At 39.4% G+C, this 26,301-nt stretch overlaps 1 protein-coding gene across 1 annotated transcript in view; it reads right to left on the bottom strand.

Annotated features, from left to right (window-relative positions):
- The window catches only part of LOC122802008, a 259,654-nt gene that overhangs the window by 232,454 nt on the left and 899 nt on the right, over positions 1–26,301 (bottom strand). Inside the window, exon 2 of the mRNA XM_044071755.1 lies at positions 26,079–26,301. This exon is cut by the window's right edge and continues 116 nt beyond it. Within this exon, the coding sequence (XP_043927690.1) occupies positions 26,079–26,301 (223 nt within the window). The remainder of the gene's footprint in view (positions 1–26,078) is intronic.

A 26,301-nucleotide genomic window follows, 5' to 3' on the forward strand; every position in this document is an offset into this window, starting at 1 on the left:
TGTGTTTTTGGCCTTTGCAAGGGCTGTCTTTACTTGTGTGTCTGAGATATCTGGAGTGCCACATTCTTCTGGGATGGGTGCTAGCCCCTTTGGTGGAGGGGGGGGGTGAAGTTTGCACTGAAATTGTCAGCCAGGATATTGGCAATGTCGGTTGGTTCAGTGTATTTATGGCCATTATGCACTAACTCGGAGCATATCTGAGAGTTTGCCCCTAGACTCTTGACATGGTTAAAGAAGGCCTTGTAGCTATCCTTAGAGTCACTGGCTATTTTTCTTTCGAAGTTGGCCTTGGATGATTTAATGAGGGAGCGCAGTTTTTTACTGATGTTAATCAGAGATGCCTTCTTATTTTGGGATTTTGTTCTATCTTGCAGGAGTTTCCTCCTTCTGTTGTAAAGTTTATTTATGGCCGGGGTCCACCAGACTGGCTTCCTCTTTTTTGAGGAGTTGGTCTTGGTTTTACTTGGGATGGCTCAGTCCATGCATTCTTGAAGGTGTTCATAGAATGCACTTGTAAAGGATTCTGCCGATGGGTCATCATTTTCCATTTGATTGGGAGCTTTGAAACTTACCGCCTCGGTCTTGAGGAGTGTGAAGTTCACTTTAGAGAAGTTTTTTACCTTGATTTCCTTGACTGGGGGGGGGGGGGTCGGGATGTGGATGTCCAGTGTGATTAGTTTGTGATCTGATCTTACCAATGATGAGTTTACCTCAGGTGTGGAACATAGGTTCCCCATGTTGGTGATGAACAGGTCCAGTATGTTGTCACCTCTTGTGGGAGTGGTGACCAGCTGTTCAAGGGTGTTTGAGTTTATAAACTCAAGGAAGCATTGGGCTAGGGCATTTGAGCTTGAGTAGTTTTCCCAGTCAATGTTTGGATAGTTGAAGTCACCCAGTAGCATGGTATTGGGTAGAATCTTCATACTTTCTAATGTTCTCAGCAATGCTGCGTGAGGTTCCTGAGACAAGGTGGGAGATCTGTAGCAAGCTATAAATTGAACAGTCAATTTACCCACTGTCAGTTGCACTTGGATGGTCTCAGATTCCGATTCTAGATATTGTCTACTCCAAGGCAATCTCTGCTTAACATACAAGGCCATGTCAAACCCAGAGCTGTTGGACATGCTATACTTAAAGAAATTCCAATCCCTCAGAGCCACATGCTCCAGGGATCTAAACCTTGTCATCACAATAAACAAATCATGCTGGAGGGATAGGTTCCTGACCCAGAGACTCCCCAGACTCTGGAATAGACTGCCCATACATGCCAATCAGAGCACCTCTTTGGCCCTCTTCAAAAGGAGCCTTGATGATTGGATGGGAGAAAGGAAATTCACCCCAGGGATCATGTCAGTCACCCTGCTAGACAGGGGTCCAGGGAAGTAAATAGTGTGGGAAGAAATAGCCAGGGAGTTGTTATGGCTAGGTGTGTATAGGCCCTAGGGCCAATAGCCTAGTACCAACCTATGAACCTATGAACCTATAAACTAGCACCTCACCTGTGTGCCCTGTTCAATCACAACCTCACCTCAGGCTTTGTCCCTATCAAATGGCACACTGCTACAGTCATCCCTCTCCATAAAGGAGGAGCGACTACAGACCCTGAGAACTATCGCCCCATTAGCCTGACAGGTCTGATATTCAAAGCTATGAAACACATCATCATGGACCTCATAAACAAGGATATAGGGAATCTCCAATTTCTGGATCCCACACAGTTTGTTTTTTTGAAGGGTAGATCATGTCTGCTCAACCTGGTCAACTTCTTTGAGTCAGTCACCAGAGCTGTGGATGAAAGCAAGGTGGTTCATACAGCCTACCTTGGTCTGGCCAAGGCCTTTGATCTCATTCCCCACTCAGGAATCATAGAAAAACTCAGTAAGCTAGGTATCAGCATCTATATCACTAGGTGGGTTTCGAGCTGAATCATAGATAGAACCCACAGTGTGAAAATAGCTGACTCCAAGTCAAAATGCCGACTAGTCACGAGTGGAATCCCACAGGGTTTAGTCCTGGGTCCTCTCCAGTTTGGTATCTACTTCTCTGAAGTCCAGGCCAACATGAAGGGACTCTGGCTGACAAAGTTCGCAAATGATTGCAAGTTGGGGAACTATTACTAACTCCCCAAGTGATGCTGACATCCTACAGAAAGGTCTCACTGAGACCAATGACTGGTATCAGAACCATGGCCTTAAGCTCAATGTCAAAAAATGTGTCGTCATTCCCTTTGGGAAAAACCTGGTTCACATGAATTACCACATTGATGGTAGTCCACTGAACACAGAAGGCCTTATAAGAGATCTGGGAACACAGGTTGACAGCTACCTTTCTTTTGACCACCACATTGCTACTATGGTCAGCAAGTCCTTTTATGTGGCACATCTCATTACTAAGGGTTTTGCATCCAGGAAGAAAGAGGTCATTGTCTCCCTTTACTCTTCCTTCATTAGGCCAATCATTGAGTACAATGCCCCATTTGCCATGTACCTCACTAGACACCTGCAACAACTGGAGAGGCAGCAAACATACCTCACAAAGAGCATCCTAGCCCATAACACTTGTCCTATATGGACAGACTCAAAAAAAACTCCAACTATTCTCTGTCTCATATCACCTACTTAGAGGCGATCTCTGCTTGACTTACAAAGCCATTTTGACCCAGCTCTGTTAGAAATGCTACATCTAAAGAAATCCCAATCCCTCAGTACCACATGCTCCAGATACCTCAGCCTCATTACCACAATCAACAGAACATGCTGGAAGGACAGGTTCATAACCCAGAGACTGCCCATGCTATGGAATAGACTTCCCATACATGTCAAACAGAGCACTCCACTGGCCCTCTTCAAGAGAAATATTGATGAGTGTATGGGAAATAGAAAATTCACCCGGGATCACTCCAGTGACTCTACTCTTTAGGGGCACTGCGAACTAAGGTTGGGTGGCATGATGCCAGGGTAATCCTATGAGCCAGGCTTGTAAAGGCTCCAGGGCCATTAGCCTAGTACACACCTATGAACCTATGAACCTATGAACCTATGAACTATTCTTAAGGTTTGAGATTAACCTTTTCATTTCCAATATCCTCTGTTAAAACATATACATTTAATGAGTTACAATAATGCATGTACATTTCTTTTTCTGTCCAGCAGGGCACACTGTTGGTACATGTTAACACAAGCAGCTTTACAAATATTTTTTTCAACACAAGCATCTGTACAAATCAGTTTGGTATATGAATGACATATAATTCTTTACAAACTTCCAGCTAGCTGTGCTGGGATATGTTATACATCCACTGCCCTACTTCTCCTGGCATAGCTGGCAATACCTCACACAATCCCAATTGGAATGAATTTTAATAAGATTCCTTACTGTATAAGGCTTTTGGTCACTTTTTAAAAAGGACATCATTTCCACAGGAATTTTGAATTCCTTGGTCATGCCCTTCCATTTAACTTGTAGCATGGCTGGGTATTTTAGTATGGCAGTTAAGCTGTAAGCCATAAGACTTTCCTGTACCATAACTGCTTACCCTGCTGTTATGCTGCAGGAAGCTGTTGTGTCGTCTCTTGTGAAAAGTCTTGATATAGCCTGATAAAGCAATTAGGCATTTGGAAGTGTTTTCCTTCCCTGAGGGCATTTAGCAACTTACGTTTGTCATAATATTTCAACATATTGAATGCAGTTTGTCCTAAGGGCAATGGGGTAGTGTGTGGGATCTGAATACTTGGTGGTCCCCTTTAATTGCATTTTCTTCAAACCTACATTTGGCACTGAATTCAACTCTTTTACATAAAATATTATCTCCTGAGATGGTGATTGATGAATGGATATTCAGAGTAGTAGAAAGTAAGTTCAGACTCAGATCAAGACTGACCCAACATTTGCAGTGAGACAGATATTGAGAAGAAGACGATATTGAGAAGAAGAAGCTCGAAATGAGAAAAACTCCAACCGTGTATTCCTAGACTTGGAGAAAACATATGACAAGATTCTTGGAATGCTAATTTGGGTAGTCCTGTGGTGGTTTCAAGTTCCAGAAACATTGGTAGAATTAGTGCTGGCTATGCACAAGGATCCAATGACTTAAGTATGAGCACTGTTAAGTCTTACAGGGGGTTCCCAGTGGGAATGGGTGTGCATCAGGGTTCAGCTCTGAGCCCACTGCTGCTCATACTAGTGATGGACCCCATTAGCAAACAGGTCAGAGCAGACAGCTCAACAAAGTTGCTGTATGGAGACGATGTGGCATTACAGACAGACTCTGAGCAAGAACTTCAGCAAAGGCTAGGGGGAATGGAATGTAAAACTGAATGCACATGGGATGAAAATGAGTACAAAGATGACAGTTATAATGGCAGCAAATGGGGGAAATCAGAAGATGCTGAGAAATTAGATAGAAGCGAAACAGGTTAACAGATTTAAGTATCCGGGAGGGGTGGTTGAGAAGAATGCAAGTCTGAATAAGGAGGTCAAAGCTAGAATCCGAGGGTCTGCAGCCAACTGGCACAGAGTGTCAGGGGTAGTGTATGACAGAAGAATGCCAAAGAAACTGAAAAGTAAGATGTACAAAATAGAGGTGCAACCAGTACTACTGTATGGTACAGAAACCTGGGCAGTAAAGGCAGAGCAGGTGAGGAAGCTAGAGTGATGGATATGAAGTACCTGAGATGGGTGGTAGGATGCACACTGTGGGACAGATGAAGAAATGAGACATAAGAGCAGGAGCCAAAATAGCTAGAATTGCAGAAAAAAAGGTCAAAAAGAACAGATTACAGTGGTATCAGCACACGTGCAAAAAAAAGCTTAAGACAATCTGGTGAAGAAAATTTAGGATATACAGGAAGAAGGCAAGAGAAAACAATGGCATCCAGCAAAGAGGTGGATGGATTGTGTGAAAGACCTGTGACAGTCAGACATGAGTGTTGAATAAAGTAGGACAGTGGCACTGAATAGAGAGAGATACTAACAGTTGACATGACACCCTGACCCCATGTAGAAAATGGAAAAAAGGAGGATGATGATGATGAAGATGGCAAAGCCAACTCTTCTATTTCTTCTTGTAAGCCCACTAGTCTGAAGATATTTCTAATTTGTCTACTTTTGATGTTATCTGATGGTGAGCTGCAGCTCCAAGACCTTCAGTTGTTATCTCTTATATGTGATTCACTTAGGTGCTCATTGCAGATTCATGAAAAGAAGCATTTGTCCTCATATCATAAATCAGTTTTATTTTACCCTACAAAGATTTTAAGCTCTGTGGTACTCAATAGCACTTTGGCTAACAGTGCTGACAGACTTTCTATTTTAGTGGCAAGGTATGTTACTTAACTTGGTGTGATTAATTCTTTGTGGGGGTTCTTGGTCCATGGTTCCAGATTTGTAGCTACATTCATTATGTTTGTTGATTTTTTTGTCTTTTAATAGGATGCATTTTTTTTTTCATTTTCACAATTCAACAAACCTGAAGCTGTGTACTTATGTAAGCCAAAGTAAGGACTGAAAAATATAGCCAGTAATTTGAGCTACTTAGGTTTAAGCTACTTCCATGAAGAAGTCAAAGTCTACCCACTTTCATTTTTATAATATATGGCATCACAGTATGTATGATTAACAGATGAATACATTTGATTGATTAGATATGAATGCTTACCAGATATTATCAGGTTGGCAAATAACAGTAAAATAAACAGTAATGAATTGTGTCTTTAAGTGCATGAAATCTAATGCATCATGGCTTACAGAATGCAAAAATATGTGTTTTGATCTGTAACATTTTTAGGACTGGTTGTTGTTTTTTTTTCAATAATCAAAATTCACACACTATGTACAATATATACAAAATGCTTCCATTGGTTAACTTCACATTATATGTCAACCTCATGTATTAATCATAGGTGCAGCACTAACAATCAAAAAAACATTAACAAATCAAAGCCAACAATCTGTATTTTCTCTACCTCCTCTATCTAGTCTAAGATTGATTTTACACTGTACTCTGGGTCCCGAGAAAAGTAGATAGGAACCTCTAAGCCAACACAATATTAAAAATTTGCTCCCATATTTTTATATTGTTGATATGTTTCTTATGGTCACTAATTAACAGTTTATGCGCTAAGATGTGTTTTATTGCCAACAATCTGAAATTTTCCCACGATGTCTGGGCTGGGTTCAACCAATTCTTGGCTATATATAATTTCATTAATAAGCAAATATTCATAATTACAATCCTTGTTGATTTATCTAAATTCTCTGGGGGAATATGAAGAATCATAAACTCCCAAGAGAGTGTTGGGTTTTGGTAGCCCATTTTTTGTAACTGCAATTTTAGTGAATTCCACAATTTATAAATGCACTTACAACTCCAGAACATCTGATCTAAGCATTGTGGGCATTTGGGTGAATTCTTATCAAATTTGTGAAGAGTTGTTAAATATCATCAGACTTTAATGTTAAACTAAATGCCTCCAATATCTTATTGTCATCTGACAATATCAATTTCTCCCTCCAGTAAGTCGATAAAAGAATATAATTGTTGTACTTTATCAATTTATATTATATATTTTCTATCCTGCAACAGCGAGATTACGTGATTAAATCCTCCCCTTTCATTTCAAAGTTATTAAAATAGTTTATTACCAAGTATTTTAGCTGTCTTACAATAATTAAATAGGAAATAGGAAGTTCCATTTCTCTTAAAATATCATGTACTGCTACTCCTAGAAAAGGATATCAGTTAACTCCTTAATTAAGGGGAATTTCTTTAGATCTATCAATTGACTACCAATTGTTAAGTTTGGGTTTCCATGAAACAGTTGGAAAACCATTATATATTGTAGTAAGTTTAAGGAAGCAAAAAGAGTTTGAATTGCCATTACATAGCTCTTGATGTGCTCCATTAACTTATATTTACTCATTGTTCGATTATTCAAAAAGGGTAATGCTTTAACATTGACTCCCACTTGACTTATATGCTTATACGTTAGGAGCACCCATTTGGGTGTCCATTTTCTACTATCACTGTCGAAGTAAGACGTCTTTAAAATCCTGTTGGCCTGAATCACTAAATAGTAAATTTCAAAATCCGTTAACTCCAGCCCCCCCTTATGTTTTGGAGCCATCAATTTTTCATATGATATTCTTGTCTTCCTGGGTTCCCAAAGAAATCTCCCCAATCCTATATGAAGCTGTTTAAAGAATGTTTTCGTAATTCTGAGTTGTGCAGCTCTAAAAATATATAACATTCTGGGAAGAACATTCATTCTTATAATTGCTGCTCTTGCCATCATTGGTAACTTCAAGATAACTTCTAGATCCAATGTTATTTGATCTGTAGTTGACTTTACGTTGTTTATAAAAATTCTCTATTTTCAGTTGAGAATGCAATCCCCAGATATTTATCCTTTCTTCCGTCATTACTTGTCCTATCAATGGTAGCATTGAAAGGGGTGTGGGTGTCTTTAATGGGAATATTTTAGATTTTTTTAAAATTTAGCTTGTAGTTGGAAATTCTCTCAAAGCTTTCTATTGCAGCTAATATTTTTTCAGTATCGGAAACAGGTGTAGTACAATATATGTTTAAATCATCTGCGAAGGCAGCCATCCTAACCTTGATCCCATACAGTACTGGAGAATTATGAAAGACATTTTGCTTAAGGTGTAAAAATAAGGGCTCCAAGTACAGATTAAATAAGATGGGAAATAATGGTCAACCCTGTCGAGTACCATTTTTGATTTGTATCCTATTCGAGCATTCGTGATTTATAAATAAATTTGTGTATGCATTATTGTATAGTATCCTTAACGTTGAGATAAACTCCTGTGGTATATTAAAATATGGTAATATATCAAATAAATAAACCAAATTAACCCTATCAAATGCTTTCTGGGCATCAATTATTAGGGTGTACAAATTCAGGTTTTTATATTTTGCATAAGAGATTAAGGTATGAAGCGTTATTGTCCGTGGTCTGTCTCCCATCCATAAACCTCACCTGTTCCTCTGATATTATTAGATTTATTACCTTTTTCAGTCTACTCGCCAGAATGGATGTCATGATTTTCATGTCGATATTCAAAAGTGATATGGGCCTGTAATTATCAGGATTTTTGGAATCACCTTTTTCCTTCAATATCAGAACTGTCCTTGAGGCATTAAAATGAGGATCATTAATTCTATTTAGAATGATATAATTGAAAGTCTGTGACTACATTACTCAGAATCTCACTAAAAGATTTGTAGAATTCCGAGGTCAAACCATCTGGCCCTGGGGCTTTGTGAGGCTTTAGTTTCTTGATTGTCTCTAGCACCTCCTCAACTGCAATCGGTTTGATTAAATCTCTATGGAAGTCCTTATCAATATTAGGGAAAGTGATTTTCTGTAGAAAATCTTTCCTGTCTTTATCTTGCAAGAGTGTCTGCTGCTCTGATTAAATTTTTTCAAAGGTCTTCATGATATCTGCCTTGTCAGTATATGTAGTATTGTTATAGTGTATTTCAGTAATTAATCGTGTTGATTTCATCTGGTTAATGGGGTTTGAATATGATTTGCATATTTTACTAAATTTCTTTGTTCATAAAGTGACAATTTTCTATTATGAAGTAAAACAGTTCTTTCTGACATCTTAATACCTCCGTTTCTGTCTGTTCATTATAGTTCCTCATCAAATCTTGGTCCAATAATTGAATTTTGGTTTCTAAATCCAATTGAGTCTTATTTTGCAATTTTTATAATATGTAGCTTTTGGATAAATAGTCCTCTTAGTTGTAGCCCATTCTATATCTATTGGGTGTCTATTTTGGGAAATATTGTATAATAACTGTTTAAGAATCTCCTTGACTTCCATTAAGATATCCTCCTTGGTTAGTAAATATGGGTTCAAGGACCAATTATAGCCTCTTAGTATTCATAGTATTGCTGTTTAAGGTTAAAGTTATCTTTGAATGGTCTGAGAGTTGTCTGACTTGATTAGAAACACTAGAGATCAGTACCTCTGAAATTAAGAAAAGTCAATTCTCGACCACATTTTATGGCAGGTTGAGTGCTTTTCCTTGTGAGTGTATGTGTTTAAAAGGGTCATACAGTTTGAAATCAATTTTCAATTCCTTCAATGCTACCATTGCCTGTTTATTGAATGCTTTAGAAGCACCCAACATGTCTAATTTCGTATCTTTATAAGAGTTCCAGTCCCTTCCCATCACTATATAGCAATTATTATATGACTGTAAAATGGAATAAATTGAAGTTATAAAATTATGCTGATTAACATTAGGGGCATATACACAAATTAGTACTATAGGTTTATCATAACATTTGGATGTGAGAAGCACCAAACACCATCTACCCTCCTGATCCATTTTCACATCCAAAATATCTCCCTGAAAGTGATTCTTAATTATTATTGCCACCCCTACACTATTCGTTGTACAATCTTCCTAACCCATTTCTTATCCTTCACTGACTCCCACTGGTCATTAGTCATATTGTAATAAAATACAACCTGCTGATGATTTGAGAAACAAATGAAAACATCTTTCTTTTTTTCATGTTCTGGAGTCCTTTGACATTCCAAGATTCTATTATCCACATTTAAAGCTCCTTAGAAATGTATATCGATGTCTAATCTTTTTAAGCAACCTTAGAGTAACATAAGTTAGCATATCGTCAATTGTTTGGAAGCAAAACTGCCATCCCATCCCTACCCAGTGCCTATCCACTATTCCTCTGGACCAGGATGAACATAGGTTTTTCACATTACTGGAAACCATCTGAGTAACTAACTTACTAATTCTATTATTTAACAATAAAACCCCATGCAAAAAACCTACAACAACTACTTCTATGTCTACAAAGCCTAATTCTGGCATTCCCTACTAAACACTACTATAAGTAACTACAGCTCTGAACATATTTTTGGATATACAAATAAACTAATTGTACCGTGAAATTCTAATGTACTTCAGTTCACTCCAGCTTTATATTCAGCAATAGCATATAACATTTTGATTTGTTGTTCTATACAGAATTAAATATTAGTTGACATAGAAAGCACATAGTTATTTAACATTTCCCAACACCCTGCATCTACTGGATTAAATGATCTAACTACTTTAATCTGCTTTGTTCCTCCCATACAAACTTACATACTAACATGTTAATATTGAAAATCAATGCAGCTAAAAACAAAACTATAATGGCACTTTCACTTGTGGTAACCATATGTAAAAGAGAGAGGAACAAAAGGGTTAAAAAGCATAAAGGCACAGAAAGGAGAAGAAAGAAGGAAAATGCCTTAAATTACATTTAGAAACATCTTCTTTTATGTTCTTTTATTGTTATCTGCACATTTTTAATCTGTTAATCTAACCATTTTTGTGCCATTTTTCATTTGGAAATGATACACCTATCTCATCACTCTGACTTCACCCAATATCTTACAGTCCTTTTCCTTCTAAATAAGTCCCAGCAGTTCTTCTTTCTTCCCAGCTATTAAAAGTGTTAAGGCAGTCTAAATGATCAGAAGATAAGAAGATGAATCTCCAGGCTGCTACAAGAAAACAGAACAGACAAAAGGATTTTAAGCCTCAAATCGTGTAAATGAAGAATCCCATTCTCCTGATGTTGCAGAAAGCCTAGATGGACTGTTCACATTTTTTTGTGCTTACAGAGTATTTAATGCCATCCACAGTAAAAATTAAGTTATTGGGATATTTCATTTGAAATCTGATATTTTTGTCAATCAGAAACTTATAATATGGAGCCAGCATTTGTCCAGATTGCCTTATTTGTGTTGGTAAATCCTGTGCTATGGAGATTTTATTATTTTGCCACATTATAGATCCACCAGTTTTTTTTATAGTTAACAGTATTTTGCTCACATCTTGGTAGTTCAATATTTTAACATAAACAGGTCTGGGTATATTTGAAGCTTGAGATTCTCTGTATGCTCTATGCACCCTTTCTATGACCATCTGTTTAACATCCTCAGAGTCCTTGAGCAGTATTTCGAATATTTGTGTAATGGAAGTGATCAGATCATTATATTGAATAGATTCTGGGATCCCTCTGATTATTATATTGGATCTTGCTTCTAAGTCCAGAATTTTGTTTTGCATCTTTTGAATGTCTGCCCCATGTGTCTCTGTTATTTTAGTAAGCATTATTATGTTGTCTTCATTTGCAGCTATTCTAGTTTCTGCTTTCTCCATTCTTTAGAGAATCCGGTTGCATGTGTCACTAAATGTAAACGTTTGAGCTGTTAGCTCTTTTAAGGCATCCTGTATAGGTAGCAATGCTGATTTGATTTCTTCCATTGTGACCTGTTGATCAGGTTTTGTTGTTGATAGTTTTCTGTCTCTTAAATAAAGATTCTTTCTCCGGCGATTGCAAAGCTGACAACTTAGTTTTGGTAGTTGTAGTTTCCATATTTTTGTCCTCTTTTGACATTTCGAACTTCTGCAAGTAGATTTATTTCCCAAGGAAAAGTTACAGAAGTGAGATAAGTCAGTCCTTTGTTCGGTGCTCTGTTCAGAGTCAACCTGACAATCAGATCCAATCCTGCTATTACCAAGTATTTTTTTTCCGATTTTTCTTTCTCGGAACCAAAAGTGACTTCTGGTAGATTAGTGATTACTGTCAATTAGTATGTTTACTCTAAGTATAATTCCACAGGGTTGATTTTTTTCTCAGGTATTTGAAGAGCTGAAGTACTGCAGTGCTTATAGAACGGCAGCCATCTTTGAATCCAGGACTGGTTGTTGTTGATTGTTGCAAAATTTGGAATTGCAATTATTTGTTATAAAGTTATTTATGTAACAGAGGAATAAACCATCCCCAGGATTTAATAAAATCCATGTAGGCACCGTGGAGACCCTACACGGAATGTTACTATGTCCATGGCCATGGTTCCCCCTTGGCAGTGTGACATGCATATTAATGAGCAGATGAACATGGTTATTGAATCAGTGTAGGGAGAGGTATAGTGCTAACTGTGGCTGCAGATGAGGAGGAGACTCCCTGCAATGTCCTTTTGTTTTATTTTTATTTAAATTTGTTTTTTTAAAAAGCATGTTTGCACGACGTGGCTCAGAGCACACCAATGTTAAGCTGTTCCCACATATAAGCTAGCAGACACCTGCCAGACATCTAAAAATAGAAAATGGATGTAATTAATTCTTTATTTAAAAGTGTGTTTAGCCATGTCTGAGCATGTCTGCATAGTGAGGCATGGCGTTCAGCACTGCTTACAGGTAGCTCAGTGGTATATGTGAAGGTGTACTGGATATCTCCATGTAGCTAAATGACTAGAGTTATGGTTTCTGGTGCTGTAGGTCCAGGGTTTGAATACATGGAAGGGAAAATATGTATTTAATTTTGATAGACATATCATGCAGACTATTTTAAAATATGGCTCAGCTGTGCTCTGCTAAGCTCTGCTCACCTGTGCTTAGACCTGCTAAGCACTGCATAAACATAGTAATGCCTGCCAATGTTTATGTACTGCTTGGCTCTTCTTTGCTGGTTTGTGCACTGCTAAGCTCTGCTAAGACTACAGTTCTCTGATTTTTTGCACTTCTTAGCTCAGCTGCACTGGTTTGCACACTGCTAAGTGACTGAGCGCTTTTTTAAATGTTGCCCAATGGCATGTAAGGATGGGGAAACAGCCTATATTAACTATTAATCCAATAAGCAGGAATACATCAGAAGCCAGTGGAGTTCTGTCACAGATGGTATCCTATGGCTGATGGTGTTGGTAAAGATACGTGCTTTAGAATGCAGCAGTAGGGTGTTCTGGAGACCAGGGTCATAGTTGGGCCCCTTGTCAAAAACCATAATGATAGACTGCTACAGGGTGGTTTTCATGGCTCAGAGTGTAAGGCGGAGGACTGAGACTGGCTGGCCAGAGAACTCACCAGCATTACTGGTATCCCCCGCACAGGTGAGCAGTGCTCTCACCACCATGTCAACCTGAAACATTGAAAAAGGGGACTCTTAGACACCTGGGTCCAAGAAGTGAGGGCAGGGAATACCCCACAAGTATGTAAGTAATTTGAACTCTGTTTTATGAGTATGTAATCTGAGTGCCTGCAAAATTGGTATGCATAATGGTCTGCTTCTCTCCCAACAGCTACAGCTGAAAGGGCTTGCATTGTTGAGTCGCATGCTGGGCGCTTCGCGAGGTTGTGCCATGAGTGTGGTGAATACAGATGTATTATGCTAACTATAGTGAAATAAGCAATAAAGAATAAAGCATTAACTGCAATAAAGTATATACAGTAAAATTTGTAGTGCACTGAATATGGAATTAGAGCTGTATTGCAAGAAATGAATAATGCCAACTGTAGTTCAATGAAAACATGAAACAATATCAGTAACTGCATTAAAATATATACAATAAAGTATGTAGTGCAATACATGTGGAATTAGAGCTGTAATGCAAGAAATTAATAATGCCAACTGTTGTGCAATAAAAAACCTGAAACAGTTCCAATAACAGCAAAGTAAATCATGTACATCAGGATTGTCTCGTCATAACCACTACAGTAAAGCTGGATGCACTGAGGCTGTAAGGTAAGGTGCTGCAGTCAAGTATAACTCTGTAATAGCTGTAGAATGCAAATCTAGTGGCTGCAAATTGTATTGGTTAACTCATATAGCACTGTTCAAGGCTGTCTCTAGGCCAATATTGGTCACATAATGCTCTGCCATCCACAGATATCAGGTAATAAAGGTATATGGGTGAGGTAGCCCACTCCATGAGCTGATATTGTTTGTTGACTTCACAGATATGATATTGAACTATAGCTCACCTACTATCTGCATTATGCTTGTATTTCATGCATGTGCATTCTACTGTCACTGCAGTCTAGTGTAATACTGTAGTTGTACTATGAGGTCATATGTTGGTTTCAGGTGAGCTCTAGGCAAATATCAGTCAGTCAGGAATCAGCAGTGACTCAGTAGCTCAGTTTGTGAAATGCTCTGTATATAGTACATTTTGCCACACACAGACCAGGGTTCGAATCCAGTGGTATGTACACTAAATTTTACAGTAGCAGTCACATAATGCTCACAATTTCTTTCTCCACAGGAACTACAGGTAAATGGGTGAGGTAGCCCATATTATGAGTAGATAATTGTGTGGTTAGATGTCACAGACTGTTAAAATCATTAGCAATAATGTGAAATATCAGCAATGTACAGACAGATATAAAATGTGTAATCCTGGTATGGCTGTATGCCTGGGCTGTCTGTTAAAAATTGCTGCAGTCAATTAATACAATCCATGCAGATGTCCAGGCATACAGCCATACCAGGATTACACATTTTATATCTGTCTGCAAATTGTTGTATGCCTGGACATTTGCCTGGACTGTCTGTTAAAAATTGCTGCAGTCAATTAATACAATCCATGCAGATGTCCCCTGCAGTCATTGCTATTGGATTCTATTCCCATGTCTGCCGACCAAGGCATGACTGCTGTTTAGTGTCTGTACTCTCACGATTTCATGTTATGTAATAGTGCATAATCTGTCTGTTACAGAATTACCATGGAAACGATTACCTAGATTGCAAAGTATCACTATATCATGCCACAGAACACCTTGGTATATTGGTCCACCTGATGTGCAAGTGTTCTGTGTAGTTGTGCAGCTGCAGTTGTTACTGTTTGGCCCATAGTGTCCCATGCAAATAGCTTGAGAGTTATGTATGTGCTACATCAGCTATAGGAGACTTGTAGTCACTATACACATAAAGAAAATAGAGACTCATGGAGTAGATAGTAGTACTGTTGTCAAGGAAATAACATGAAATATTACTAATGGACTTTTTTTTCTTTCTCTCTCCACCTTTTATCTTCATTTATTTATTATTGTTATTCATTGTTTAGGGTTTACTATTAACATATGTTGTTACATTAACTGTATTTTGGGACGTGTTTTATTATTGTGATGTATTATAATGGTTGCATATTAACATATCTTGTTAAATTACCTATTTTGTTAGTCTTATGCTGTAACTGTTACTGGCATGTTGTTAACCTACTGACTGTTCTGTTATTTATTGTTGTGTTTCACATAATATGCACTGATATGTAATTGGGTTATTTCCAATGTTCTGGCATGCTGTTATTACTAACAATGATTTGTTCACAACTAGCCTGTACTTATTGCTATACCTCCATTACCACAGCACATCAGGGTCAGCCACTTCTGGCTGATCCGCCTACCTTGCCTCAACTGGCCATGGCACTGGGTCCTCTCAAGTCTGGGTCCCTGGATGCCACCTCTACTGCCCCTGCACCATCTGCAGCATCAGGTGGGACAGCCTCAGGAGATAGAGCCCGTTGTCACCCAGGCTCAACTACCAGTCATGGTGTGCAGGATTGTTCATCGCAGCTATGAATGCCACCTGCACCAGATTGAGAGCACGCTGGCTGACCTGGTTGTCAGTGAAGGAGCAGTACTGACAGTCCCATGGGTAGGGACATGAGTCATGCTGCTTCCTTCTGGAGGCATGTGCGACTTGGATTCCACAACTCCCTCCTCATCCAAGGTGTTCACCCACCTCATGTGTCACATACCTCCCCTGCCTGCTGCTTTGTCTATCTGCAAATGCATCCTGTCCTACCCAACTTACATCCCCACACATACGTATGTCCCTTCCCCAACATTCCACTCTCACCTTTAAAAAAAAAGGCACCTGTCCCCAAAAAATCACCCCATACATAGCTCTCCATTTCATGCATGTGTCCACTAGACAGAAGTAATTTAGTCCAATTGGCTTGACAATGCAGTTATGTTGTTCTCACCCCTCTCTCTGAGGTATGAGAGTCCAAATTCATCTACAAAATCTGTCAAAGTGTACATCTGTTGCTGTACAAGAAATGGATACATAAGGTTCTTTCCTACACCCTTCCTGCGCATCCCTACCTGCCTTTCACTATGTCTTTCCCCCTGCTTGGCCTCATTTCACCACTTTCCTATCAACCCCCTTTTCTTTTCTTTATATATATTTAGAGTGAATTTGTGCAGACCTGTGAGGTGCTGCTCTCTGCTCAGCTCTGCTTAAATGGAGCGTTAATGATTAAATGTGTTTATTACAATATCAGACACATGTACAAAATAAACAGCTCTGCCTCATTTGGAACCCAAGCCCCTCACACCTACAGCACACTACATTAACCTACCATACCACGCAGATCTTAATTAAAACAGATGTTTTCAGCAAAACATACTGATTGCCACTTACAGTAAATAGGCGTGTCTCAGTGGAGCTGTGCTCCATGCCACACTGTGCAAAATGAAATCAAAACTAATGGGACAAATGGGAGTGTACCTTGGACTCTGGTGCAGTAATACACCTGTAGACAGGCAAAGACATAATGATGGCTGTACATGAAGCCTATGATAGCAGGTACATGTGCCCTTTTATCAGCAACATGTTTAGACACACTGCTAAGGCATCAATGGAAAAGTACATATGTTCAGCTGGGACCCTGGTGCAGAAATACAGTCATTGCAAGCCATGCTCATACTGATGGATGCAGACAACGTGTGTCATAGCCTGTATGTCTGCACATATACCATGCAAATACACCTGCTCCAGCACTGACAGTAGCATAGTCTGTTAAATGCCTTGCATGCAGTACATTTTGCCACACACAGTCCTGGGTTCAAATCCAGTTTTGTGTTGCAGTTCAATTACATTATTGTGAAGACAGCAAGTAATAACTGAGTCATGCAATCTTAATCTGCACAGGTTACTGTTAATTAATGAACTGCTACCCAGTTTTACATGTCAAAGGCCTGCAGGTAGGGACACACTGCACATATTTGTATAGCCTAACTATATGTGTTGATAGAATAACAGCTAATGCATTAGCATGCATATTCTGATAGATATTAAGGCTGACACTCAAATGTGTCTCTTTCTTTACTGACTTCAACCCACAATGTTTACCAGTGAACTGGCAGATGACCACAATGTCATGGGACACTGACCACACATACAAGGTGAAACTGTAGACATACTTCATAAATCTCTACGGTTGACAGTTATGGTACCTACCCTGTCAGATGCTGCAGTCTCCACACCTCTGTAATGTCCATCATAACAACTAAGACAGGGGCCCAGGTCTACATAAAGACCATATATATTGCACTGTGGGGGCATGCCATTGGCTAATGATAGTGCAATTCAGTTGTTTTGGCTGCAATTAGCAATTCTGAGCCACAGATTGGCATTGAGGCAATTACTTGCTAATGAGCTGTACCTTAAAAAGGCAAGTTGCCGGTTATGGAAAACGGGTCTGTATGAGACTTAACTCACACAGAGTGTGTATTTTCAAAAGATTACCAGAAGCAAAGTTTAACAAAGGAGTACTGAAATCCACCAGGTATGTAATAGATTTCTCCATATAATAGGAAGCAGATGGGGGGATGGGGAATAGGGATTACAGCAGTAAGCCTGCCTTAGATCTAGTGTAATGACATGCCATTGATATTCACCTGTCCTACACCTGCAGGCATGCCTCTCAACTGTCCCTGATTTTCAATCACATCTTAGCTCTGTCCCTGTCAATCCCTCCTGCAATGATTAGCTGTTGTAGGAAAGCTAGTGGATTACATGTAATACATAGTGACAATAAGTAAGGGTGCACACTCCTGTAACATCAAATGGTGTACTGTAATTCACCTCCTCTCATTCTGTCAATGTCTCACATAAATAACATTTTAAAAGTGTCTCTGAATATCCTTGATGTTCTCTGGCTAATTCCCTGTTTCTGTTGATATTTGTCCCTGTGTGGTTCAGAGCTATGCCTAACATACCTGTCAACCTCTTACAGCAAGAAATCAGGACAAAGCCATAATTAATGGGGGGACAAACGGCCCAACTCAGCGACATTGTTTAAATATTGCTTGCACAATGTAAGAACTTGAATAGAATAACAGATATTACAGTAGCATAATTGTGTTCTGAAGGATATGACATGTGAAACTCAGATGTCTGTCTTTATTTTCTAACTTCAGTCATCAATGATGGGGCAGCCATTTGTCAAAAATCCACAAGTTTGTGTGAAAATTATCAAAACTATAAGGCAAACATCTTGACATTCTACAAACATCTGTATAGTTGAGAGGTATGATGCCTAGAGGGAACATATACTACAGCAGGTTTGCATGGTTTACTGTCATTGTGGCACACTGGTGTTGCTGGACTGTCCCCCTATGGTCATTGTAACAGCACACTACCCTATGAAAGTAATGGGCTGCCATATTGCCCTGTGTACACATATTGTCTGAAGAAGATATATCAATCATGAAAGCACTTATTATAATAAACATGTTTTTAATGGCAGCTGCCTAAATATTCATTTGAGTATTTAAAGTATATAGCTGTGTTTTGGATTTATGTTATATAGTGTAGTGTTCATTTGTTATCCACACCATTTATTGTGGCGGGAAGTGTTGTTTTTTGTTTGTACACATGTTGTGTTTAGCCAGAGTAGAATATTTGTATGCTGCTTTCTGGAATAGTTAACTACAGTCCATAGACTGGGTAATCACAGGTGTGTATTTGAATGAACAATAACACGTTTGCACTTATAGTTATGAGCAACTATGCAGCTTGGTATACATGAGGCAATTACTCCAAAATGCCTGTTCAAACACAAAAGGGAGATGGTACATACCTGTGGTGGTGACACTAGTACTGGCATATCATTCTCAAAATAGGTGTACTGGGCTGTATATGTAGTCCTATCACTTATACTGTCATATTGCATACCTTACAGGTGTATTGTACTGGCAACTTTAAATGGATGTAGCTGATTTACATGTTATAAAGGGCTTGACTTGTCTATGTATGTTGTTGTGAGGTTGTCTGTTGTGCATGGGAGTGGAGGTGAGAATATGTGGGACTGGTAATGTGGCTGTGGATCCTCATCTTTATGGGTCTGTGTGGATTACCATACATAATAGTGCAGATACTAATGTACTGCTTTTGTCTTGCTTCTCATAGGTGAACAGAGGGGTTAGAGTCTCCCCCCTCACAACCTGGTGTAATTGTCTCATCAGACTCTGATGACAGTGGCCATAGTGAGGCACAGGTGTTGCTGTCTGGAGCTGAATCTGTACCAGAGGTGTACATCCCTTTTCTGCCCCCATTGTCACTGCACACAGTCAGTATGCCTACACATACCCAGTCCCCAGAGGCCACCGAAATTGGACAGTCAGAGGGTGGTGACATTGAACAGGACAGCATGACATCTATGGCATCAGTGAGTGTAGACACTGACCACAGCCAGAGAGCTGGCAAGGTCCCACACAGGCAGATTGACAGGGATGCTCATAAGAGGACTGATGCCCATCCCCCACCTGTTGAAGGCATCACATCCCGGGCCACTCGCATGTGCTGGTCTGTCACGGAGGCACAGGCATGTTCTGAATGCAACACCAGATGGATGCTTGGCATTATGGATGCAGCACAGTCTGACATTCATGACTGCCTCCACTGCAATGGGGACACCATGGATTGGTTCACTGATGCAGTGGACAGACACACACTGTCTGTGATTGAACATCTGGTTGAGGTTGGGTGTCAGACATGTGTACACAGATCAGCAACACCATCTGCTGAGAGTCCATGTGCCCATGCACAGTCACACTCCTTCAATGACAGTACCTCCAGTGCTACAGAGCAAAGTGTGCTGTCCACACGATGATGTGGCAGGCAATGGACTTCTGGGTGGTCCAATGGAGGATACAGCCCCAGCAGATAATAGTCACCATCATCTGTTCCCCACTGTAGTATGATCTCGGAGTTGGTATATTTAAATAGGGGGGGTGTGGGGGTGAAGCCCCCAACGTAATGTAATGTTAGTGTTTTTTTTTTTTTTCTTTTTATCAGTTTGTTGAACCAAGTTTTGTGAAAGTGCACTTTCGAATTAAGTGTACTTTTGCGTAACTGAGTGGTCTACTGCTTTTATTCGAATAAGTGGTATTCGATTAAAAGCAGTAGACCCATATATATATATATATATATATATATATATATATATATATATATATAGATAGATAGATAGATAAATGTGTATAATAGCGATGTCTCTTTAAATGCTGCTGTGTGTGTATGTTATGTAGATGTGTTATGTAGATACATGTGAAAAGTCTATGTATTATTGTAATTTATATAATTATATATATATATATATATATATATATATATATATATATATATATACGAAAAAGGAATAAAACGGTCGCAAGACGTATGGCTCCACACACATAAATGCTTTCACCACCTTCCTGGTGGCTTCCTCAGACCATATAACCAGAAGCAGATATTTTTCATTTACACTCCCCCTTTTTTCTCATTAGCTATGCATATATTCCCCATTACTCAATACGTAATACATAAAAACTTCTTATAAATCACAGCTTACAATGTTGCAGGCACAAGCTTATACAATTTATGCATTCTTACTAAAACCCCTTTATTAAAACCAATCATTTTTCAAATATAAAACGTTTAAAGAAAAATGATAAAAACATTCTAGAATAAAGGGTGTAAGTATATAGATGCACATTCTTAAAAATATATGCATAAAAATACTTTCCTTAATGCAATATGTATAGCTTCTATCTATAAAGCTTTCTATAAGGCAAAGCATATTATGTCGTATACATATTGCTGTTCTGTTTCTTATGTCATTTTATGCATTGCAAATGTGTATTAAGTATTGAGTAATGGGGAATATATGCATAGCTAATGAGAAAAAAGGGGGGTGATGCATATAGTAACGTTATTCTGGTTTACCAATAGTGAGAGTGCCCCATGTTTAAATGAATGAAAAATGTCTGCTTATGGTTATATGCTCTGATGAAGCCGCCAGGAAGGTGGTGAAAGTGCTTATCTTTTTGTGTATTAATAAATTATATGTGTGTGGAGCCATATGTCTTGCAACCATTTTATTTCTTTTTCGTATACATAGTATTTTTTATAGGGCCGCACATTTTATATATATATATATATATATATATATATATATATATATATATATATATATATATATATATATATATATATATACATATATATATATCGGTATCATATGTATTAGGGGTACATACTGATAGATACACTAATCATGTGAGGGGGGATAGGGACAGACAGATATGTATACATGGCAGGTCTTTGTGATGAAGAGGCAACAGACATGAGCTCAAGTTAACTAAATGTAGGAGCATGTCAAGTTTGACTGTCAGTATGTAGAAGGTGACTCCAAGCCAGAGCTACCTGTACTGCAGTCTGGGATTTTGTGTGCTGCAGACATTGGCTGCTGGCCTGTTTCCGCAGTACAGCACTTCCCTGAAATTGTACATGGCATTCCCCTGCTGTGTGCTATATTTAACATGCAACTGGGGTACATAATATAACACCATACACAGGGTGACAGTCTGCATACCTGTCATTGTACATATTTTTGCAGAATGTCCATTATTTTACTCCATATGTCTGGTCTGTTCCTCATACACTTGTGGTGTTCTAGTAAAATATTGTATAATGCAGTTACTGAATTGTACTAAGTACTGACACATTTAAGTGATGGCCTTTACATCCTGCAGCTATTCTGTTCTGTTGCAACCTGCTGTTAATCTAGTCACCCTCTAGGTTAATCAGAGCATGTGTAATGTCTGTCTGTAGTTTTGGCCCTCCCACCCCCATTGTCTCTGACTTTGTCCAGCTTTCTTGCAATAACAGATTGAGAGGTATGACAGTATGTGGGAATACCACCATACGAGTACCTCACATGCAAAAGATGTGGATGCTGCCAGATTCAAACTATCAACACCATCACCCATGCTATTGTCCCTAGCCCAGTAAGCCACACCAACCGCCAGGCAGTGATGTGTCATTCCTCACGCAATCAACAGCATACAGACATACATTGTCGCCCCTGCTTTATGTGACAGATACAATGTGTGGCCAGGTTCTATGTCACAGCCCTGGAATTGTCTGGTCTGCTGATATATCATTGCAGACTTACTGTTACAGCAGTTGTATTGGAACACTGATGTGTTGGGCGTGTGGGATGACCAGCCCATGCTCTGCTCGCATAGACAGTTGTGCAACTGTCATGTGAGCCCACTGTTTCCCTTGAATAATGTAGTGGATTTTCTGGCCATGTGGGCTAGTGAATATTATGGAGCACATATTATTGGACAGAGTACCTATTGTCCCAAGTGGCTGTTAGATCTCTCCAAGTAACAAAGTAGCCCACTATAGTCCCTTGCATACATGTGGCAGGTCCAGACATATACTACCATATTCTAGTACTCCTTACCAGTGGTGTATAGATGAGTGACTTATCTTGTGAATGCAGCAGTTGATGTACCTGTAATTTGGGGCTGACTCTGTCTGGTGCAATCAGTACACAGCCAATACATGGTTAGGTACAGGTTGTGTGTGCTGGCTGGCATCATTTTTTACTATATGTATATGTGAGTCAGAGTGAGGTGTCTGTCCCTAGGGCCCTAGATTGTCAGTGGATGAGCTATGCATTGTCTCCTGGCCAAGGCCTGGGCATACTGGGCATGCCTATGTCTGCCTACAGGGACATCCTCAGGGGGTTCCTCCTCTGAGTCCCCATGTGGGTGTGGCTTTGGAGACCTAGGCACTGGTGGGGGCCTGTGTATCTCTTCCCTTTGCTGATCCTGCTGCAGCTGTTTCCGCAGGATCATATTGTGTAGCATTGCACATACTGTGAACATATGTGCACATGTGGCTGGAGAGTACTGCAGGGCTCCACCAGATATATCGTGGCACTGGAACTGTGACTTTAGCAGCCTAAACACATGCTCTATGATGTTCCTAGTTTGTGGGTGTGCCTCATTATGGTGTTCTTCGGTGGGTGGAGGGTGTATTTCTGATCGGTGTCATCATCCACAGTTCTAGTACATGGCCAGCATCCCCCAGTAAATGGCCGTGTGGGATGTTCCCCCTGGCAAACATCTGGTACAGCTGTGATGCATGCCAGATATACTGCCAGGGCTGCCAGCACACACATTCATGATAATGCCCTGAGCATTGCACATGACCTGGCAGTTGATGAAGTGATACTTCTTGAGGCTGACGTAGATTATATCCTCCTCATCAGGTAGTGCCTTTATGTGTACATGAGAGCAATCTATGGCACCCAGTACCTCAGGGTAGTGTGCTACATAGTAGAAGTGTTGCATACTGCTGACCCTCCACCTCAGGGGTGAGGGGAAAATAAATGTGCTCACTGGCATGTGGTAGCATGGCATCCAGGAAATGGTGGAGTACTCTTGATGCTGATGCTTGTGAGACCCCCATCATGTCCCCATTTGGTCTTTGGAAAGTACCTGTAGCTACTATCCTAAGAGCCACACATATCTTAGTTTTCACTGGGATGGGTTCCCCACTGGGGTCTGGGTCTGAGTTAAAGGTGGCAGAGTTCAGTGAGTTCTTGTAGTATGTCCCTGTCCACCTTGTAGTGCACTACACTCTCCAGCTCATGTAGTCCCTGGAAGGTTATCCTGGGCCTGAGCACTCTTCTCCTTCTCAGTCTAGGCCTACTGTCAGCAGCAGCAGCATTGACCTCAGCATCTAGCACATACAGATGTAGCAGACCTGCAGAAGCCCCTAGCATTCCTTCTGTTAAAAATCCCAAGACTGTACTCCACTGGTGCAGAGTATGGGGGTGAAATCAGATTGTAGAGTGTATGCAACTTTTATAGTGCCCTTCTGTAGATGCAGCCTGTGTGATTGGCTACCTATGATGTATATCCCCCCTGCCAAGTACATCATTAAGGACGGTTACTGGCCCCAGTTTAAGTGAAACAGGGGTCATCTGTAATAAATATATCATTGGCTTTCTCAGCCAATTTATTTATTTTTTGACAGCCTCCCTTGCTCAGCACTGCAGTGTGACACACAAACATGCACCACAAAGGTAAACAATGCTCAGCAGTCATTCCACACACCCCCATAAAAGGTCAAGCATAGTGCGGCAGTGAGCCACACAAGCACATGCAGATATGATAAAATATGTGCCCCAAAGGTAAGCAAAGCTTAACAGACACTGTACATACCCCCCTGCTCAGCGCAGTGGTGTGTCATGCAAACAGGTGCCACTGAGCTCCAATGAGCTTACAAGTCCTCAGACACACATCCCCTTGATGTCAGCTACCTCTTTTCTGGACACCAACATGGTACTGTGTCTATATGGATGAGATCTGCGGACACAAATACCCATTTGTGCTATTCAGTAAGCCCAGCTCATTTGCAAAGGGATCAGTGCACACAACATGGAAACTACATGGTCCCAGGCCCTGCCTCACTAGCAACAGCACCATTCCACCATTGTAGATACTCCACGCAGGGTCCTATAATGCATTACTGTCACATGCTAATAAATTTGATTTTTACACTCTTTTTATTATTTTTTTTCAAAAAAGCATGTTTGTGCACAAACATATACACATCATTAAAAAATTATTTTTAATTATTTCCCATATGGTTTTCGACAGACAGTGGACAGTATTGCTCATATCTGGGTCTGCTATGCTATTCCTGTGCATCAAACTACACTTTTACAGCCCATGTTGCCTGTTTAAAATCCTGTACACTGAATTTTCCGTGTATACTGTGGACACTGACACAGGGTCTGCAGGGCTGCCTATCTCCTTGTTGGATCACAATACCTCCCTCATTTGTATGAAATTCACCTGCCTATGAGGTGATTTCCATGCCACAGATACTTCTGTGTTGGCACATGCATGTGTGCCGCCCAGCTCTGTTTACTGGATCACATACCTGCTTACTTTCATGTAAGCAGCATGCCACAATGCCTACATGGTTAAAAAGTCAGTGTAGGCTTTATTAAATTCCCCCCATATCTCTTTTCAGTTCTCTGCATACATGTGATTTAAGGCAACAATGAAGAGATAAGAATATGTGTAGGCCTATCACAATCTTGTTGAGTGATATAGTACTGCTAAGCATGGCTGTGATTATTTTATTTTAATAGTATGCACCCTGGAATGTAATTCATTTTGGAAATTTTGTTGGTAGATTTTCATAATGATGTGTGTCATAGCAGAGAATCATTCATTCCCTTAAACAGAATTTCTTTGTATTGATCAGAAAATACATGATTACAAAACATACTGAATTACAAACTACACCTTACTGAGTAACTTTTAACATACTAAAAATCACCTCAGTGTAAAATTTCATTTCTAAAGATTGCTATATTTTTTGTGATAGACCCCTGAAGCCATTATGAAGACATAACTCTGTGATCACTTAAAGACACTTTATTTAATGAATAAAGGAAATTTACATTTTGGAATTCTACCTGTCAAAGTCATTACCTTTGACAACATAGAGTGTAACAGAAATAACAACTCTTGCCTTTTACTGTCTGTGAAAGCTGGACCACATTGGGATGGCCTTTTCATGATTATAATTGTACTGATATTATAAAGATTATAACTTACAGCTGTTGAAGTATAATATGCTCCATTCTGGTTCTCCTGCAGTGAGAAAAAACTTCATAAACCAGGCTTTTGAATGAAAGAAATTAAAACATGAACGGGCAAAATAATTTAAAATATTTGCCTAGTAAAGTATTTTTTACCTGGACTAGATTAGCAGTTTTGAAATTCTTATGGTTCTCACCATTTAAGGAATATGAATCTTTTGAGAGAGACCAGAAAAAGTTTTTTTTTAGTTGTATATGTACTTGGAGCTTTTTTCCTTGGGTCTCCACTGAAAATGGGCTTTTAGCTCTGCTGGACCAACCCAGTTAACAAATGTTAAATAAATTTAAAAAAAAACCTTGAAATTAAAATGTCTTGAGTCTTTACAAGGATTGCATTATCTGTACTTACTAAAAGTATTCTGGTATAAATTACACAAATGGTTATTTCTGATACAAGTAGTACAGGTTGTTTGCCAGCAGGAAGCTGATTTCTTTTTACTGCTGCTCTAACAAGGCACATAAGTTTAGGTTACATCAAATAAAATATAAAAAATATTTACCTCCAACAAGCAGGAGGGTACTCACTGAATTCTGATCCCCGTTTATGTTTGTCACCGTACAGATGTAATATCCAGTATCATTAGGACTGACTCCATGAAGAAAGAGAGACCCATTTTGGTAAATCACAGAACGATTCCGGTAGTAAAAAAAGATATTTCCATAACTTCGATCACTTTTATTAATAGTCAGAAGGGCAATAACCAATGACAAATTATGACCCTG

Source organism: Protopterus annectens, chromosome 5.part0, assembly GCF_019279795.1.
Source record: "Protopterus annectens isolate FY-2018-M chromosome 5.part0, PAN1.0, whole genome shotgun sequence".
In the NCBI taxonomy this organism is placed as follows: domain Eukaryota; kingdom Metazoa; phylum Chordata; order Ceratodontiformes; family Protopteridae; genus Protopterus; species Protopterus annectens.